This window comes from Rhinoraja longicauda, chromosome 18 (genome assembly GCF_053455715.1).
Source record: "Rhinoraja longicauda isolate Sanriku21f chromosome 18, sRhiLon1.1, whole genome shotgun sequence".
Classification (NCBI taxonomy): Eukaryota; Metazoa; Chordata; class Chondrichthyes; order Rajiformes; family Arhynchobatidae; genus Rhinoraja; species Rhinoraja longicauda.
This window is the reverse complement of record NC_135970.1, coordinates 35,999,621-36,020,976: the sequence shown is the minus strand read 5'-3', so window position 1 is coordinate 36,020,976 and position 21,356 is coordinate 35,999,621. Positions and strand designations below refer to the sequence as shown.

The following is a 21,356-nucleotide window of genomic DNA, read 5'->3' as shown; positions in this document are numbered from 1 at the left end:
GCCGAGCCGCACCGGGCGATGTTAGGCCCCGCAGCCGAGCCGCACCCCGCGCCGTGAGGAAGAGAAAAGTTTCCCCCACCCCCCCCCCCCACACCACCACCCCCCTCCCACCCCCCACACCACCACCCCCACACATACACAACCAAAAAAAATACAAAAACCATCCCAACACCGACACACAACAAAAAAAAAAAAAGGAAAAAAGACGAACAGACTGCTAGCGAGCCGCTGCCGTTAGGCGCCGCCACTCGAGATAGATTCCTGATTAGTACGGGTGTCGATGGTTATGGGGAGAAAGCAGGAGAATGGGATTGAGAGTGAGAGATAGATCAGCCATGATTGAATGGTGGACTAGACTTGATGGGCCGAATGGCTTAATTCTGCTCCTATCATTTGTGATATGATGGCCATTTCACTCCTGCTCCCTTCTTGTCTCACAGCCTTTTTGTCTTCTTTTCCCTCCGGGTTTTTGTTCTCCCATCTGCAAATCAACCCCTCCCCATCACCTGTATCCACCTATCACTCGCGAGGCTTTGTCCCAGCCCCACCACTCTTCCAGCTTTCGTCCCCCTTTCTACGACCATCCTGAAGAAGTGTTCCGACCTAACACGTCGCCCATCCATGTCTTCCAGAACCCCTCAGTCACTTCAGTACTTTTAAAAAATTGTAAACCATCACCTGCAGTTCCTTTTGTCCAAGCAAATTGAAGGGTGAACTCCTTTCTCTCTCCAAAGACGCTGGGTATTTGCTGCATTTTCCTTAACAATAAACACAACTGCAGTGCAGGTCTGCCACAGTCTCGTCGAACGATGTAAAAGACAAGGACGTTTGAATGACTGCCCTGTGCTCCTAAAGATGAATCAATGTCAAATGGCCGGGTGCATGCGATTTCATTTTAATCCTAAGGATTGTGCAGGAAATGAAGCAGGCTTTCCATTGATGTTTTCTGATTTTATAATTGAAAAAAACAAATGACTTCAGTGAATCAGTGATGTCTGTAATCACATTGAGGAGTCCAGTGGATTAAATTTGGGGAGAAAGTTGAGCACAGTCGAGTGTGTGAAGTCTGCTCACATTGCCTGAGCCTGGGCCGTGATAATCTATCAGCGGCCTCAAGCTCTTCTCAAATTTAGTTTAGAGGTACAGCACGGAAACAGGCCATTCGGCCCGCCCAGTTCATGCCGACCAGCGATCCCCGCACACTAACACGATCCTACACACACACTCACACACACAGATACACACACACACACACACACACACACACACACACACACACACAGACGCACACACACAGACACACACATACACACACACACACAGACACGGATATACACACACACACACACACACACAGATACACACACACACACAGAGATACACACACGTACAGACACACACACAGACACACACACACACACACAGATACACACACACACACACACACACACAGATACACACAAATACACACACGCACACACACACAGATACACACACACACACAGATACACACACACACACACACACACACAGATACACACAAATACACACACGCACACACACACAGACACACACACACACAGCCACACACATACACTAGGGACAGCTTTTACAAATTTTCCTGAAGCCAATTAACCTACAAACCTGCACTTCATTGGAGTGTGGGAGGAAACCGGCGCACCCGGAGAAAACCCACGCGGGTCACGGGGAGAACGTACAAACTCCGTACAGACAGCACCTGTGGTCAGGACTGAATCTGGGTCTCTGGCTGGTGGGTCAGAGGTTTATTGTTGAATTATTATTACGTGACCGCTTGTTGGTCCGGCAAAATGGATAATCCAGCAAGTCTGTGGAGGCAAGGGTACCGGAAAATCGATGGTGTACCTGCATTTGAAACGTGACTCCCAAAATCCGTGTGCAAATTTTTAAACATAATTAGTCAAAACCAGGCCATTGAAGGCATCTATAGGAGGCACTGCCTCAAAAAAGGCAGCCAGCATTATCAAGGGGCCACACCACACTGGCCACACTCTCATTTTACTCTGGTCATTGGGAAGAAGGTACAGGAGCCTAAAAAAACTGAGACCACCAGGTTTAGGAACAACTTGTTCCCAACATCCATCAGGCTCTTGAACACTACCACTACATGGTGGCACAGCGGTAGAGTTGCTGCCTCACAGCGCCAGAGACCCGGGTTCGATCCTGACTACGGTTGCTGTCTGTATTGAGTTTGTACGTTCTCCCCGTGACCAGCGTGGGTTTTCTCCAGGTGCCCTGGTTTCCTCGCACACTCCAAAGACGTGTAGGGGTGTCGGTTAATTGGCTTTTGTAAAATTAGTAAAATTGTCCCTAGCGTGTGTCGGGTAGTACGAGTGTACGGGGATCGGGGACATGGGTCTCTGGCGCTGTAAGGCAGCAACTCTACCGCTGCGCCACCGTGCCGCCCCTGGTCTGCTGCTGTAATTATTGATGGACATTTTAATGCTTGCATTTTCTCCCAAGCCAAACTGGTTCAGACCACTCTCAGTAAAATCCTCACCGTCTTTTCAAGTTCATATTTGCAAAAAAGTAACCTTAAGAAAATGATTAGTTTCAGCATAAATTGGACAGAGCTGGAAGGCTCTGTGGAATTCATTGCCACAGACGGCAGTGGAGGTCAAGTCATTGGGTATTTTTAAAATGGAGGTTGATTTGTTCTTGATTAGGAAGGGCGTCAAAGGTTACTGGGAGAAGGCAGGGGAATGGGGTTGAGAGAGGGAAAAATAGATCAGCCACGGTTGAATGGCAGAGCGGTCTCGATGGGCCAAATGGCCTAATTCTGCTCCTATCTCTTGCGGTCTTATGAGCATCGAAGGTTCTGAGCACAACTTTGATTCTCTCTTCATTCTATCTGGTAGGCCCTCCGAGTAAATTAGCAGTAGTGCAGCTGGTAGAGCTGCTGCCTCACTGCGCCAGAGGCCCAGGTTCGATCCTGACCTCGGCTGCTGTCTGTGTGGAGTTTGCATGTGCCCACCGTCCTGGCTGCACTCTGCTTTCTACCATCGGGAAGAAGGTACAGGAGCCTGACAACTGTAACGTCCAGGTTCAGGAACAGCTTCTTCCCTGCAGCCATCAGACTGTTAAACACCACAACCTCCAAATAAGCTCCAAACTACAGAGACGTGCAGACTTTATTTTTGCACTATTATTGTCAATGTATTTGTCTGTTGTTTTAATATATATTGAACTTTTTTTTGGTTGTTTATTATGGATTTTACAGTGTACTACATTTACATATCTGTTGTGCTGCTGCAAATAATAATTTTATTGTTCTGTTTTGGGACCTATGACAATAAAACACTCGTGTCTTTAGAACTGAAGAAGGGTTACTCCAGCACTTTGTTTTTTTTCCGTTTAGTAAACCAGCATCTGCAGTTCCTTGTTTTTACATGTACCTGTCCAAATGTCTTTTAAATGCTGTTATAATGCCTACCTCATATCTTTGGAAAAATAATTGATAAGGTACGTAAATTAGCAATGGCGCAGCGGTAGAGCTACTGCTTTACAGCGCCGGAGACCCGTGTTCGATCCTGACTGCGGGCGCTGTCTGTACGGAGTTTGTACGTTCTCCCCGTGACCTGCGTGGGTTTTCTCCGAGATCTTCGGTTTCCTCCAGCACTCCAAAGACGTGCAGGTTTGTAGGTTAATTGGCTGGGTATAAATGTAAAATTGTCCCTAGTGTGTGTGTGTAGGGCTCGCTGGTCGGCGTGGACTCAGTGGGCCGAAGGGCCTGTTTCCGCGCTGTTTCTCTAAACTGAACTATGCAGGAAGAAACTTCAGACGCTGGTTTAAACCGAAGATAAACACAAAATGCTGGAGTAACTCGGCGGGACAGGCAGCATCTCTGGAGGGAAGGAATGGGAGACATCACCCATCCCCTCTCTCCAGAGATGCTGCCTGTCCCGCTGAGTTACTCCAGCATTTTGTACCTATCGTAAACTAAACTACTCTCTACTTATATTGGAGGTGAAAGAGAATTTGCAAATATTTTGACAACGCTGTTACACGACGCCGTTTGCCTGAACTCACTGATTTGCTTGGTGGTAAATTTGCAGGACAAGGTGAGGACGGAAAGCTACAGGGACTTCATGTACCACAACCCCCATATCTTCAAAGACAAGGTAAGATCTGCAGAAGAGTGGAACTGCAGCTGCAGACTCCGCTACTGGCCTCCTGAGGTCGGCGATCTCTGGCTGCAGCATTTGCTTCTGAAAGGGTTTTTTAATTTAACGGTCCTGGAGTTTATTACGCATTCATTTTATTTTTTTTCTTCCCCTGGTGCCTGGAAACTGGAGGGTGCTGATAACGCAAGTGCAGATCATTGTTGCCATTGTGTGGTGCATTCTCCCATCACTGTTATCAGCCACGTATAATGGGACATCTGGGGAAGCTGTTCTGAGCTGTTGATTTGCACGCAGCTTGTTAAACCTGGGAAATACATAGAAACGCAAGCATGCACATGGGTGCGGCCCCGCTGAGTTTAAAAATACCACGTCTTGCTCCCCATCTTTTGTAATCTATTATATCAACTCCGTTCCCCCCCCCCCCCCCACACCACCTCCCCCCTCTTGAACTAATGACTGTTGAGTTGAGTTTAGTTTAGTTCCAAAGACGTACGGGTTTGTAGGTTAATTGGCTGGGCAAATGTAAAAACTGTCCCTAGTGGGTGTAGGATAATGTTAGTGTGCGGGGATCGCTGGGCGGCGCGGACCTGGTGGGCCGAAGGGCCTGTTTCTGCGTTGTATCTCTAAATCTAAAAATCTATTGCCACGTGCACCAAGGTACAGTGAAAAGCTTTTTAATAGACAATAGGTGCAGGAGGAGGCCATTCGGCCCTTCGAGCCAGCACCGCCATTCAATGTGATCATGGCTGATCATTCTCAATCAGTACCCCGTTCCTGCTTTCTCCCCATACCCCCTGACTCCGCTATCCTTAAGAGCTCTATCTAGCTCTCTCTTGAATGTATTCAGAGAATTGGCCTCCACTGCCCTCTGAGGCAGAGAATTCCACAGATTCACAACTCTCTGACTAAAAAAGTTTTTCCTCATCTCTGTTCTAAATGGCCTACCCCTTATTCTTAAACTGTGGCCCCTGGTTCTGAACTCCCCCAACATTGGGAACATGTTTCCTGCCTCTAACATGTCCACCCCCTTAATAATCTTATACGTTTCGATGAGATCCCCTCTCATCCTTCTAAATTCCAGTGTATACAAACCTAGTCGCTCCAGTCTTTCAACATATGACAGTCCCGCCATTCTGGGAATTAACCTAGTAAACCTACGCTGCACGCCCTCAATAGCAAGAATATCCTTCCTCAAATTTGGAGACCAAAACTGCACACAGTACTCCAGGTGCAGTCTCACTAGGGCCCTGTACAACTGCAGAAGGACCTCTGCAACTTTTAGTTGCATGCTAACCAGTCAGCGGAAAGACAATACATGATTACAATCGAGCCGTCCACAGTGCACAGATACATGATAAAGGGAATACCGTGAATAATGTTTTGTGCAAGATAAAGCCAGTAAAGTCCGATCAACGACCATTCTGTATGATCAACCACTACCACTCGACTGATGGCGATCTTGCAACTTAGCAAAAATTGACTCGTTTATCGTAAATTACTTCCAAATCCCCTTTAAAGCCTGGACATATTCTTTAGTTTAGTTTAGAGATACAGCGTGGAAACAGGTCCTTCAGCCCCACCGAGTCCGCACCGACCCGCGATCCCCGCACATTAACACTACCTGACACACACGAGGGACAATTTACATTTTACAATTTACAATTACCAAGCAAATTAACCTACAAACCTGCACATCTTTGGAGTGTGAGAGGAAACCGGAGATCACGGGGAAAACCCCTCGCAGGTCACGGGGAGAACGTACAAACTCCGTACAGACAGCACCCGTGGTTGGGATCGAACCCGGGTCTCTGGCGCTACAAGCGCTGTGAGGCAGCAACTCTACCGCTGCGCCACCGGGTCGCTTATTCTATTCTCAATATCTATTCTCTACAGTTTTCCTCGTGTTTCCAGAAGGATAAATAGGAGGTGATTGGGAGGATGTATGGCTGGTACAAAGAAATATTTGTTTGAGAAATATTGGAAGGCCTCCTTTTATTGGCCACTGCAGGTTATGCTGTACAATGTGAAATGCAGTTTATGGTCTCTATTGAATAACCTGCTCCACTGATTTATTGTTTGTTTGGAAACATTCTTAGCATCGAAATAGCTTTCTGTATGGAATGCACAGCGTAGTGTCTAAATGGAAGATATATAAAAGCGATGCTAGAATTAGATTAAAAAAAACAAAGTGCTGGAAGAACTCAGCCGGTCGGGCAGCATGCGTGGAAAGAGAAATGTTTTTTTGTGTCGGGGGTCTGTCCTCAGAACAGAGGGGGCTTAGTTGTCAAAGCAGAGCCTGTATTCATATAGTAGATTGTGGGAAAAAGGGGTGGTATTAGATGCAGGGAGAAGTTGGACAGACTTGAAACATTAGTTTAAATTTAATTATGTATTGAAAAAGATTGCAAAAAAAAAAAAAAAAAAATGCCTCCTGGACTCAAAGCATTTCCAGTTCATTGGTGTTATTTTTAGAATTAGCTCTTCTAAAGCGTACTTGAAAAGTGCATCCTTATCTGCTGCATTGGAATGAGTTGAATCAATTTTGCATTGTCGGCGTTTCCTGTGAAGAAGCTATGGATGAATGGAGCTTCTGATGAAAGCCTGTTTGTCGCAGTTCAGCGCCACCATCGAAAACGTGATTCCACTTTATTAGCTTTATCAATGGTTCCCTATTAACGGTCGTCCGAAATCTCAAAGGCACTGTTGCTGCAAGATCCGAAATTTATGGTAATACATCATATCAGGGCGGCACGGTGGCCATCGGTAGAGTTGCTGCCTTACAGCGAATGCAGCGCCGGAGACTCAGGTTCGATCCTGACTACGGGCGCCGTCTGTACGGAGTTTGTACGTTCAGCCCGTGACCTGCGTGGGTTTTCTCCGAGATCTTCGGTCTCCTCCCACACTCCAAAGACGTACAGGTTTGTAGGTTAATTGGCTGGGCAAAATGTAAAAAGATTGTCCCTAGTGTGTGTAGGATAGTGTGTTAATGTGTGGGGATCGCTGGGCGGCGCGGACTCAGTGGGCCAAAGGGTCTGTTTCTGCACTGTATCTCTAAACTAAACAGGAGAAGATATAACCATAGGTAGACGCAACGCGCTGGAGTTACTCAGCAGGTCGGGCAGCATCTCTGGAGATAAAGGGCGGGCGATGTTTTGGGTTGGCACCCTTCCTCCAGAGCTGCTGCCTGACCCACTGAGTTACTCCATCGAAACATATCTCATCGAAACATATAAGATTATTAAGGGGTTGGACATGTTAGAGGCAGGAAACATGTTCCCAATGTTGGGGGAGTCCAGAACCAGGGGCCACAGTTTAAGAATAAGGGATAGGCCATTTAGAACGGAGATGAGGAAAAACTTTTTCAGTCAGAGAGTTGTGAATCTGTGGAATTCTCTGCCTCAGAAGGCAGTGGAGGCCAGTTCTCTGAATGCATTCAAGAGAGAGCTAGATAGAGCTCTTAAGGATAGCGGAGTCAGGGGGTGTGGGGGGAAGGCAGGAACGGGGTACTGATTGAGAATGATCAGCCATGATCACATTGAATGGTGGTACTGGCTCGAAGGGCCGAATGGCCTACTCCTGCACCTATTGCCTATTGTCTATTGTCCATCACTTTGTGTCTATCTACCAGCATCTGCAGTTCTTTGTTTCGAAGCTGTAACCTGTTATTAAATTATTGTAACTGCAACCTTTCCCTAAGCAGTGTTTAATGTTCAAGGTGTATCATATGACAAAGTACCAAATTATTAAATGACTTCCAACAGAAGATATCACTTGGGAATTTATGATGGCGGTAGAGAGGAAACAAATTGTATTTATTTTCGGTAATGTATAAGAATCTATTGATTTGGTGGAAAAATACAATTTAAAATTTTAATTTTCTTGATCTATCATTTGCGAGGCTCTTGTTTCTTGTACTTTTTTATTTAGTGTAGAGATATAGCGTGGAAACAGGCCCTTCAGCCCACCGGGTCCACATCGACCATCGATCACCCTTTCAAACTAGTTGTAGGTTATCCCACTTTCTCATTCACTCTCTACACACGAGGGGCAATTTTACAGAGGGCCTATTAATCTACAAATCCGCACGTCTTTAGGATGTTTTGGGGAAACCGGAGCACCCGGAGGAAACCCATGCGGTTACAGGGAGATGGTGCAAACTCCACGCAGACAGCACCTGAGGTCGGGATCGAAACCGGGTCTTTGGCGCTGGGAGGCAGCAGCACTACCAGCTGCACTATTGTGTCAACCTAGTTCATCACACTGTCTTGGGGGGACAATTCAGGATGGCACTAAATGCTGAGCTGCCAAGAATGGCTTAGTAGGATGAGGGGGCGGGGGGGGGGGTCTCGTAGAAGTCTACCAAATAATGAAAGGCCTGGCTAGAGTGGAGGTGGAGAGGATGTTTCCATTAGTGGGAGAGTCAAGGACCAGAGGTCACGGCCTCATAATAAAAGGATGTACCTTTACAAAGGAGACGAGGAGGAAATTGTTTAGTCAGGGGGGTGGCGAATCTGTGGAATTCATTGCCACAGACGACAGTGGAGGCCAAGTTATTGGGTATTTTTGATAAGTTCTTGATTAATAAGAGGCATCAAAGATTACGGGGGGAATGGGGTTGAGAGGGAGAGATAGATCAGCCATGATTGAACGGTGGAGTAGACTTGATGGGCCGAATGGCCTAATTCTGCTCCTATATCTTATGGTCATGATATTATAACTACATAACATAAATGAAAATAAATACAAAATGTACTTGATATGACGAGAGAACAGAGCTAAGGCACAGTGGCGCAGCGGTAGATTTGTTGCCTCACAGCGCCAGAGACTGGGTTCGATCCTGATTACGGGTGCTGTCCGTACGTAGCTTGTACTTTCACCACGTGACCACGTGGGTTTTCTCCGGGTGCTCTGGTTTCCTCCCACGCTCCAAAGACGTACAGACTTGTCGGCTAATTGGCTTTGGTAAACATTGTAAGTTGTCTCCAGTGTGTAGGATAGTGCTAGTATACGGGATGAACGCTGGTTGGCGCGGATTCGATGGGCCAAAGGGCCTTTGTCCACGCTGTATCTCTAAAGTCACACAAAGGCTGGTCAGTGTATGAAACTAGCTGTATCGAGGTAGTTGAGGCAGGGACTATCGCAATGTTTAAAAAACATTTGGACTGGGACATGGATAGGACAGGTTTAGAGGGATATGGGCCAAACGCAGGAAGGTGGGACTAGTGTAGATGGGACGTGTTGGCCAGTTTGGGCAAGTTGGGCCGCAGGGTCTGTTTCCACGCCGTATGACCCTAAGTCACAGAGAAATTCAAAGTTGGTATTTGTAATTGTCGGTCCCGCACGCTAACACTATCCTACACACACACTAGGGACTCTGTGGTGTGTCGGTAGGGTGGCACGGTGGCGCAGCGATATAGTTGCTGTCTTACAGCGAAATACAGCGCCGGAGACCCGGGTTCGATCCCAACTGCGGGTGCTGTCTGTACGGAGTTTGTACGTTCTCCCCGTGGCCCGCGTGGGTTTTCTCCGAGATCTTCGGTTTCCTCCCACACTCCAAAGACGTGCAGGTTTGTAGGTTAATTGGCTTGGTAAATGTAAAAATTGTCCCTAGTGTGTGTAGGATAGTGTTAATGTGCGGGGATCACTGGTCGGCACGGACCTAGTGGGCCGAAGGGCCTGTTTCCGCACTATATCTCTAAACTAATCTAAAACCACGGGAGGCTACTCGGCCGGAGTGAGGCTGTTTCCACAGTTGCCGTTTGCCTGCGTGCTTTGGTTCTGGCAGATGCCATTGTTTTGTCCCTCCCTTGATGTCTGCCTCGTCAGCCTGGGCTGGATCTGCTCCATCGAGAAGGTGGGCCTCTGCCAAGGGGGAGCAGCAGGAAGCTGCGGTCCACCACCAAGCAACAGCTTGATGTTCTCAAGGAGCAGGATGGCACCACTTAGGAGTGGATCGGTTCTCTCGACTGAGCACTGACTGTCAATCAGCTGAAAACAGAGACGCAATACATTTATCCCTTGCAGGCTGGTGGGATGGAACTGGCTCCGTGCTCGCGTGTGCGTGCGCGTGTGTGCGTGTGCGTGTGTCCCAGAGTGGCACGGTGGCGCAGCGGTAGAGTTGCTGCCTTACAGCGAATTCAGCGCCGGAGACTCAGGTTCGATCCTGACTACGGGCGCCGTCTGTACGGAGTTTGTACGTTCTCCCCGTGACCTGCGTGGGTTTTCTCCGAGATCTTCGGTTTCCTCCCGCACTCCAAAGACGTACAGGTATGTAGGTTAATTGGCTGGGCAAATGTAAAAAAAAAAATTGTCCCTAGTGGGTGTAGGATATTGTTAGTGCGCGGGGATCGCTGGGCGGCGCGGACCCGGTGGGCCGAAGGGCCTGTTTCTGCGCTGTATCTCAATAGTCAATAGTCGTTTATTTGTCACATACACATAAATGTGTAGTAAAATGAAACATTATCCGCAGTTGAACAATAAGACCAATAAGATTAATCAATAAAAATGCAATAACACATACAATCACAACTAACACCAAACAAAAAGAAACATCCATCACAGTGAGTCTCCTCCAGTCCCTCCTCACTGTGATGGAAGGCCAGAATGTCTTTTTCTCTTCCCTGCCGTCTTGTCCCGCGGTCAGGCTGTTGGAGTTGCCACGTCGGGGCGGTCGGGGCTCCCGATATTGAAGCCCCCGCTGGGCGGTGAAAAAAAATCCCGCGGCCTATTCCAGGCCGCGCCGGATGGTGAAAGGTCCGTGGCGGGCCGACCCAAGCCCCGCGATTCGGGGCGGGCGGACACGTTGCCTCTGCCGCTGCCGGAGCTCCCGATATCGGCCCCCACCCAGGGGCCTGCGGGCTTCCGACGTCCACGCGGCCCGCGCCGGAGACGAGTCGCAGCCGTTCCCGCAGCATCCGCAGGCAGCCAGCGCCGCAGGTGGTGAGTCCGGACCACGGGCTCTGCGAACCAGAGACCCAGGTGGTCCCAGGTGCATGGCCGGTGGTAGGCTGCAACGGGAACGGAGACACGATACAGAACAAAGGTCGCGTCTCCGTTCTGGAGAGAGAATGTTACAGTTCCCGTTCCCTCCCACCCCCCCCCCAAAACATAACATACAACACTACATCATATTAACACTACAATTGAGACAAAAACAACAAAAAACACAAAAGACAGACGGACTGCAGGCAAGCCGCAGCTGCGACGGCAGCGCTGGCTCCTAAATCTAAATCTAAATCTAAGAATGGTTCTGGGAGTTTAAGGAGGGACAACGCAAGGTCATGCTCTTCTGTACGAGGATTCGGGTTCTCGGCACCATGATGCAGCTCGTTCCACGCACCCACCACCCTCTGTTTCCTCTTCTCTTTATCTTGCTAGCTCTCCTTTTGCCAGTCGCAGTTTCTTCCCAGCTGTTATCACGGCAACTGCACCATCCTACCGCCCAACTAGAGAGCAGCCCTGAACTACTGTCTACCTCATCGACCATCTTTACCGGGCGGACTTTACCGGGCTTTACCTTGCACTAAACGTTATTCCCTCGTCACTGTCCGACACTGTGGACGGCTTGATTGTAATCGTGTGTATTTCCTTTCTGCTGACTGGTTAGCACGTAACTAAAGCTTTTCACTGTACCTCGGTGCACGCGACAGTAAACGGAAACTGAACTGAAACGGAAATGTGAGCCCAGGTCTTATGTAGGAAAGCAAACTGCAGATGCTGGTTTAAATCGAAGGGAGACACAAAATGCTGGAGTAACTCAGCGGGTCAGGCAGCATCTCTGGAGAGAAGGAATGGGCAACGTTTTGGGTGAAGGCCCTTCTTCAGACGTCTTCAGGATAACATTTCAGCCACAAGCATCCATCTTACTGCTTTCCACTGAAAATAAGCAACAAAAGAAACCATCTCAACTACAACAAAATATCAATATCTCTAATTGACTATATCAGCTAATAGCATAGATTCTCAACACCTTCTCCCCGCTCCCATCCGGCAGACGGTCCAGAAGCTTTAAAAGGTTTTTTTTTCTTTTAACAAAAATGGTTATTAATTCCTTGTTCTACATTTGATCCCTGGTGTTTCTAACCTGACTTGCAGGTAATCTTGGATGTGGGATGTGGGACTGGAATCCTGTCCATGTTCGCCGCAAGAGCTGGGGCCAAGCACGTGATTGGGGTGGACCAGTCCGAGATTATTTACCAGGCCATGGATATCGTCAGGTGGGTAGCATGTATTTAATGCTTTGTGGGAAGGAACTGCAGACGCTGGCTCACACTGAAGATAGGCTGGAGTCACGCAGCAGGACAGGCAGCATCTCTGGAGAGAAGGAAGTTGGGCCAGGAAGTTTTTCGAGGAGTGAGGAAGTTTACGAGGATGTTGCCAGGACTCGAGGGGCCTGAGCTATGGGGAGAGGTTGAGTACGCTGGGACTCTTTTCCTTGCAACACAGGAGGATGAGGGCCGATCCCAGAGAGGTGTATAAAGTCATGAGAGGGATAGATTGGGTAGATGAACAGAGTCTCTTGCCCAGAGTAGGGGAATCGAGGACCAGAGGACATAGGTTTAAGGTGAGGGGGGCAAAGATTTAATAGGAAACTGAGGGGTAGCTTTTTCACACACAGGGTGGAGGGCGTATGGAACGAGCTGCCAGAGGAGATGGTTGAGGCTGGGACTATCCCAACATTTAAGAAACAGTCAGACAGGTGCATGGAAAGGACTGGTTTGGAGGGATACGGACCAAATGCAGGCAGGTGGGACTAGTGTAGCTGGGACACATTGGCCGGTGTGGGCAAGTTGGGCCGAAGAGCCTGTTTCCATTCTGTATCACTCTATGACTGTATGAATGTGTGACGATTTGGGCGGAGACCTTTCTTCAGGGAGTCAGGGGAGAGGGGGTGTAAAGTTATCATAGAAACATAGAAAATAGGTGCAGGAGTAGGCCATTTGGCCCTTCGAGCCAGCACCGCCATTCAATGTGATCATAGCTGATCATCCAAAATCAGTACCCCATTCCTGCTCTCTCCCCATATCCCTTGATTTGGTTTTGTGTGTAAATAAGCATCTGCAGTTCCTTCCTACAAATTCCAGGCATTGTCTCATCCATTGTCTTAACAATTGCTGCTTTTAATGAGATGGTTGCTCTTGTGCTCCGGAAGTCAGGCAGAAGACTGATTGGGGGTGCTGGAGGAACGAGATTACAGAAAAGGACAGAGATAAGCATCGTGCACGGGGAATAAATTTAGCAGCTTGAGTAATTATTCTGTACAGTGTCACATTAGCTGCCGGGGTAATGACATTCTCAGTAAGATGGATAAAGCCGCATGACCGGGCAGGGAATCGTTACATTTTAGTTGCTCACTGATTGACTTTCAGTCTTTGCAGCCACAGGAAACAGGGCAGGCGCGGTGGCACAGCGGTAGAGCTGCTGCCTTACAGTTGCCAGAGACCCGGGTTCGATCCCGACTACGGGTGCTGTCTGCACGGAGTTTGTACGTTCTCCCCCGTGACACGTTAGAGGCAGGAAACATGTTCCCAATGTTGGGGGGAGTCCAGAACAAGGGGCCACAGTTTACGAATAAGGGGTAGGCCATTCAGAACTGAGATGAGGAAAAACTTTTTCAGTCAGAGAGTTGTGAATCTGTGGAATTCTCCGCCTCAGAAGGCAGTGGAGGCCAATTCTCTGAATGCATTCGAGAGAGCTAGATAGAGCTCTTAAGGATAGCGGAGTCAGTGGGGTATGGGGAGAAGGCAGGAACGGGGTACTGATTGAGAATGATCAGCCATGATCACATTGAATGGCGGTGCTGGCTCGAAGGGCCGAATGGCCTCCTCCTGCACCTATTGTCTATTGTGACCCGCGTGGGTTTTCTCCGGGATCTCCGGTTTCCTCCCATGCTCCAAAGACGTACAGGTTTGTCTGATAATTGGCTTGCTATCATTGCAAATTGACACTCGTGTGGGGAGGATAGCTTTAGTGCGTGGGGATCGTTGGTCGGCGCAGACTCGGTGGGCAGATGGGCCTGTTTCCGCGCTGTATCTCTAAACTAGATAGAGCTCTTAAGGATAGCGGAGTCAGGGGGTATGGGGAGAAAGCAGGAACGGGGCACTGATTGAGAATGATCAGCCATGATCACATTGAATGGCGGTGCTGGCTCGAAGGGCCGAATGGCCTACTCCTGCACCGATTGTCTATTGTCTAAACTAGACTGGGGGAAGAGATGGAACTCTGAGCACTGTGCCAGTGTGCGGGTCACGGGGAGAACGTACAAACTTCCTCATTGCTCTTGCCAAAGGCGTTGACTGCTTAATTAATACTCTTGCTGGTTAAATGATTTTCATTGACAAAGAATGAAGACTTGCAGTATGAAATGGTACTGGGTTAGTCCCAGATGAAAATGATGCAGCGTTCAAGTACTTGATGTTAGGTCTTGGGAGGGAAATGTGCAGTCTATTTTGAGCACTTGATTTGTGTTTTCAGTTGCTACCGCTGTGATAGTGGGTGTGTAGAGATATCAAGAGCAGCAGAAGTGTAGTTGAATGGTTCCTTTTATTATCACGTTTATGTTAGTTTAGTTTAGCTGAGAGATACAGCTATGAAACAGGCCCCTCGGCCCACCGAGTCTGTGCTGACCAGCGATCCCCGCACACTAAACACTATCACTAACACACTAAACACACTAGGGACAATTTTCCATTTACACCGCCAATTAACCTGCATTCAAGAGAGAGCTGGATAGAGCTCTTAAGGATAGCGGAGTCAGGGGGTATGCGGAGAAGGCAGGAACGAGGTACTGATTGAGAATGATCAGCCATGATCACATTGAATGGCGGTGCTGGCTCGAAGGGCCGAATGGCCTTCTCCTGCACCTATTTTCTATTGTCTATTGTCTATAAACCCGCACGTGTTTGGAGCGTGGGTGGAAACCGGAGCTCCCGGAGAAAACCCACGCAGGTCATGGCGAGAACGTACGAACTCCGCACAGACAGCTCCCGCAGTCGGGATCGAACCCGGGTCTCTGGCGCTATGAGGCAGCAACTCGACCGCCGTGCTACCATGCCGCCAAGGTACATTGAAATTCTTTTTTTTTACACTAGATTTTTTTTTTTAGATTTAGAGATACAGCGCGGAAACAGGCCCTTTGGCCCACCGAGTCCGCGCCGCCCAGCGATCCCTGCACACTAAAACTATCCTACACACACTAGGGACAATTTTTACATTATCCAGTCAATTAACCTACAAACCTGTACGTCTTTGGAGTGTGGGAGGAAACCGAAGATCTCGGAGAAAACCCACGCAGGTCACGGGGAGAATGTACAAAATCTGTACAGACGGCGCCCGTAGTCAGGATCGAACCTGAGTCTCCAGCGCTGCATTCGCTGTGAAGCAGCAACTACCGCTGCGCCACCGTGCCGCCCAAGCAGTTAGATTATTGCCATTCGCAAGTACAATCCCCCGGTTAAGTAGCGAATGCATAGAAACAGCCGTCTGTGTCGAAATGCAAGAGTCGCCAGGTTTTGCCGCCATTGTAGGTATATGGAACGAGCTGCGGGGGGGGGGGGGGGGGGGGGGGAGTTGAGGCAGGTACTATCACGACGTTTAAGAAACATTTAGACAGGTGCATGGATAGGACAGGTTTAAATGGATCAAACGCGGGCAGGTGGGACGAGTGTCAATGGGGCATGTTGGTCGGCATGGGAAAGTTGGGCCGATGGGCCTGTTTCCACGCAGTATAACTATGATTCCAAAGGAGGTGAAAATTTTCCACATGTGCCTTTTCTTTGAAACTAAACACTTATTATGTGCATGTTTATATAAACTATCTAAAGGGGGATAATTTGAAAAGGAATTTTTAATATGATTGCTATCATAGCTTCAAACCAAGTCAATAAAATAAATTAATGCATGGGATCGTACTGATTGCTTCCCAGCTGGGGAGGAAAGGACTTCAGGAACTTTAACTAGGCTCTTTAATATAAAAGCACCAAATGCGATTCTTTAGCTTGCAAACATTAAGGAAATCGAAATTACAGATGGCTGATCTGAATATTCATCTTCCAACCTGGGATAGTGGTATATTGGAGGGTGACCTACTAATTTTTATATTAGCCCCTGCTCAGGCAGGGAGATCTAAGTGTTCTGTCAGGTTGAAGAAAGATGTGTTTCATTTATAGAGTGGAAATTATTTCCCATGGAAATTATGCCATAAATTTTCAGCGAGGTTACCTGTGGTTTGACTCAAACTGTTCAGCAAAGCCTGTTAATCTCTTTTCCCCCCATTATGGTGCAAGCAGAAAATATATACTTTCACTATTGTGCGATTCCTGCAGTCAAAATGAAATTTCCCTTCCCCTCCCCCCCCCCCTCCCTCCAACTCGTATCTTTTCTCACTAGGGTGGCACGGTGGCGCAGCGGTAGAGTTGCTGCCTCACAGCGCCAGAGACCCGGGTTCCATCCTGACTACGGGTGCTGCTTGAACGGAGTTTGTCCGTTCTCCCTGTGATCACATTGAGTTTTCTCAGGAAGATCTGGTTTCCTCCCACACTCCAAAGACGCACAGGGTTGTAGGTCAATTGGCTTTGGTAAGTTCTAAAATTGTCCCTAGTGTTTAGGTTAGTGTTAGTGTATGGGGATCGCTGGTCGGCACGGGCCTGATGGGCTGAAGGGCCTGTTTCAATACTATATCTTCATGTCCGTAATAATGCACTGCAGATGCTGGTTTACACCAAAGGTAGACACGCAATTTTGGAATAACTCAATGGGTCAGGCAGCATCTCTGGAGAAAAGGAACAGGCAATGTTTTGGGTCAAGATGTTTCTGAAGAAGGGTCTTGTCCCGAAATTTCACCTATTCCTTTTCTTCAGAGATGCTGCCTGACCCATTGAATTACTCCAGCATTTTGTGTCTATCTTCTCCATATCTGTATCCGTAAGATTTCGCAGCTTTCAGTACTCTATGTCAATTCAAATTGTTGTCAAATCCAACACAGTTGAAAGTAATCTTAAGGAAGCTGCCTCTGGTCCTCGATTCCCCTACTCTGGGCAAGAGACTGTGCATCTACCCAATCTATTCCTCTCATGATTTTATACACCTCGATAAGATCACCCCTCATTCTCCTGCGCTCCAAGGAATAGAGACCCAGCCTACTCAACCTCTTCCTATAGCTCACACCCTCTAGTCCTGGCAACATCCTCGTAAATCTTCTCTGAACCCCTTTCGAGCTCGCCAATATTTTGACAGTATATGTTTCCACTGGTGGGAGAGTGTGGGGCCAGAGGTCATAGTCTCAGAATTAAAGGGCGCTCTTTTAGAAAAGAGGTGAGGAGGAACCTCTTTAGTCAGAGGGTAGTTAATCTGTGGAACGCATTGCCACAGAGGGCTGTGGCGGACAGGTCAGTGGATATTTGTATAACAGGTATAACAGGTATAACAGAGCTTTATTTGTCGTTCGGCACCGAAGTACCGAACGAAACTACATAGCAGTCATAGAAAAAAAGAACACAAGACACATAGCCCCAACACAAACGTCCATCACAGTGACTCCAAACACCCCCTCACTGTGATGGAGGCAACAAAACTTCCCCTCTCTTCCCCATGCCCACGGACAGACAGCTCGTCCCCGACCGACCCGCACAGTCCCCGCACCGGGCGCTGAAACGTCCCGCGGCAGAACCGGGCGATGAAAGGCCCGCGACCAAGCCTTGCGCAGCTAAGTCCAGTGGCCGAGCCGCACCGGGCGATGTAAAGTCCCGTGGTCGAGCCGCACCAGCGATGTTAAGTCCCGTGGCCGAGCCGCACCGGGCGATGTTAAGTCCCGTGGTCGAGCCGCACCGGGCGACGTTAAGTCCCGCAGTCGAGCCGCACCAGCGATGAAAAGACCCGCAGCCGAGCCGCACCGGGCGATGTTAAGTCCCGCAGCCGAGCTGCACCGGGCGATGTTAAGTCCCGCAGCCGAGCTGCACCGGGCGATGTTAAGTCCCGCAGTCGAGCCGCACCAGCGATGAAAAGTCGCGCGGCCGAGCTGCACCGGGCACTGTTAAGTCCAGCGGCCAAGCCGCACTGGGCGATGTAAAGTCCAGCGGCCAAGCCGCACCGGGCGATGTTAGGCCCCACCGCCGAGCCGCACCCCGCGCCGTGAGGAAGAGAAAAGTTCCCCCCCCCCCCCCCCACACCACCACCCCCTCCCACACATACACAACCAAAAAAATATATAAAAACCATCCCAACACCGACACACAACAAAAAAAAAAAGGAAAAAAGACGAACAGACTGCTAGTGAGCTGCTGCCGTTAGGCGCCGCCACTTCCGGCAGAGATGGACAAGTTCTTGATTAGAACGGGTGTCAGGGGTTATGGGAAGAAGGCAGGAGAATGGAGTAAAGAGGCAGAGATCAGCCATGATGGAATGGCGGTGGAGTCGATAGGCCGAATGGCCTAATTCTACTCCTATGACTTGTAAAGAAGTTCTTTTTTTTTCTGACAAGATTGTGTTATCTCTGCTTCCAGGGAAAATAATCTGGACGGTGTAATAACGCTGATCAGAGGAAGGATTGAGAATGTGGAGCTTCCAGTTCCCAAGGTGGACCTTATTGTTTCCGAGTGGATGGTACGTTATTCTTCAGCGATTTCTGAATTCCACTTTTTTGTAAATTGGTTTGGGTTAGTTTAGACGTTCAGTGCGGAAATGGCCTGGTCCCTGTCATGTATCGTCTTTCTGCTGGCTGGTTAGCATGCAACAAAAGCTTTGCACTGTAACTCTGAATATGTGGAGCACTAAATCATTTCTGTGAGTTGCTTAATCAGTCAACCTGTAGTGGATATTTATCTAGTTTCATGGACAGTTGGTATAAATGGACCTTAGTTTAGTTTACTTTGGAGATACAGCGCGGAAACAGGCCCTTCGGCCCACCGAGTCCATGCCAACCAGCGATTACCCCATGCACTGACACGATCCTACATACAGTAGGGACAATTTGCACTTACACCAAGCCAATTAACCTACAAACCTGTATGTCTTAGACAGTAGACAATAGGTGCAGGAGTAGGCCATTCGGCCCTTCGAGCCAGCACCACCATTCAATGTGATCATGGCTGATCATTCTCAATCAGTACCCCATTCCTGCCTTCTCCCCATACCCCCTGACTCCGCTATCCTTAAGAGCTCTATCTAGCTCTCTCTTGAATGTATTCAAAGAATTGGCCTCCACTGCCTTCTGAGGCAGAGAGTTCCACAGATTTACAACTCTCTGACTGAAAACGTTTTTCCTCATCTCCGTTCTAAATGGCCTATCCTCTGCAGTGAAGTACTCCAAAATTACAGATTGTCTTTCCTTTCTTTGGTTAATACTGCTTGTACATACAACGTAGAACAATACAGCACAGGAACCACAATGTTTGTGCTGAACATGATGCCAAGGTGAAAATAGACACAAAATGCTGGAGTAACTCAGTGGGACAGGCAGCATCTCTGGATGGAAGGAATGGGCGACGTTTTGGGTCGAGAACCTTCTTCAGATTGAGAGCCAAGGTCTCATGAGTTAACAAGGTTTCCTACAGAAATCACCGCAGTAGGAAAGGTGTCTTGTGAATTGAAGAGGCTTGATAATTGTGATCTAAGAACATTTAACAGTACAGAAGAGGAACCACAGTCTTTGTGCCGAACATGATGCTAAGTTAAACTGATCCAGTCTGCCTATACATGATCCAGGATAGACACATAATGCTGGAGTAACTCAGCGGGACAGGCAGCATCCCCGGAGAGAAGGAATGGGTCGACCCACTCTGTCGGGTCAGACCTCTGTTTCTTTCACTGCCACGTGCCTATTTAAAAGCCGCTTAAACACGACTATCGTACCTGCCTCCTCGCGTGGGCATTCCAGCCCCCCACCACTCTGTATGTAAAAGCAGCTTGGCCCACACATGGGAAGGCATGAGCAGTCAGCCACGGTTTAAGTTTCTGATCCAGATTTAGTTTAGTGTAGAGACTCAGCACGGAAACAGGCCCTTCGGCCCACCGAGTCCGCTCCGACCAGCGATCCCAGCACATGAACACGACCCTACACACTCGAGGGACAATTTTACATTTATACCAGGCCAATTAACCTACAAACCTGTGTGTCTTTGGGAGGAACCCGAAGGTCTTGGAGAAAACCCACGCAGGTCACGGGGAGAACGTACAAGCTCCGTACAGACAGCACCCGTAGACGGGATGGAACCGGGGTCTCTGGCGCTGTAAGGCAGCAACTCTACCGCTGCGCCACCCTGACTGTTGATGCCAGGAGATGTTGAAGACCAAAGATGGACACAGAGTGCCGGAGTAACTCAGCGGGTCAGGCAGCATCTCGGGAGAAAATGGATGGGTGACGTTTCGGGTCGGGACCCTTCTTCAGATGAAACCCCCTTCTTCAGGGGGTATGGGGAGAAGGCAGGAACGGGGTACTGATTGAGAATGATCAGCCATGATCACATTGAATGGTGGTGCTGGCTCGAAGGGCCGAATGGCCTCCTCCTGCACCTATTGTCTATTGTCTATTGAAACATCACCTTATCCATTTTCTCTAAAATGATGCTGCCTGACCAAATCTCTGGATGCTGAGATCCTCCAGCATTTTGTGTCTATCTTTGTTTTGTTTATCAGAGTTGGTGATGACAGAGGTTGCAAATGCAATATCTGTATATTAACGTCGCTCTATCTCCGGTTTATAATAACATTGCTGCTCTGAAGAAAATCTTTTGAAATGTCCCTTTTATGTGGATTGCAATATATTTTTCCCAGCTTGGAATCGCAGCGATTCACTGAACCTTCTCCAAGTTAAATTCCTTAAAAGGCCTCTCTACAAGAATGCATTTTTGGAAATGTCTGCAGAAATTAGATCAGGTATACGAAAATGCTGATAAATACTAAGCGACTGTGTAATATTCATTATTTCTCTCTGTTCAATTTAAAAGCAATGGGTACACAAAAGCGTTTGTTAAGCAAATGGCTTACTTTCTGAATAGCATCAGTCCACTACTTGTGCATTACAATGAAACAGTGAGAGAGGTGAATTGTTTAACAGCATTATTTTTAGTTTAGAGATACAGCGCGGAAACAGGCCCTTCGGCCCATCGAGTCCGCACTGACGAGCGATCCCCACACCTCCTCCAACCTCATCTATTGCATCCGCTGCTCCAGATGTCAACTTCTTTACATCGGCGAAAC

General features: G+C 48.4%; 1 protein-coding gene across 1 annotated transcript in view; it reads left to right on the top strand.

Moving 5' to 3' along the window:
- prmt3 (protein arginine methyltransferase 3) overlaps positions 1-21,356 on the top strand; it is a 142,884-nt gene that overhangs the window by 22,365 nt on the left and 99,163 nt on the right. Inside the window, exons 8-10 of the mRNA XM_078415505.1 lie at positions 4,095-4,160; positions 12,258-12,379; positions 18,662-18,761. Of these exons, the coding sequence (XP_078271631.1) occupies positions 4,095-4,160; positions 12,258-12,379; positions 18,662-18,761 (288 nt within the window). The remainder of the gene's footprint in view (positions 1-4,094; positions 4,161-12,257; positions 12,380-18,661; positions 18,762-21,356) is intronic.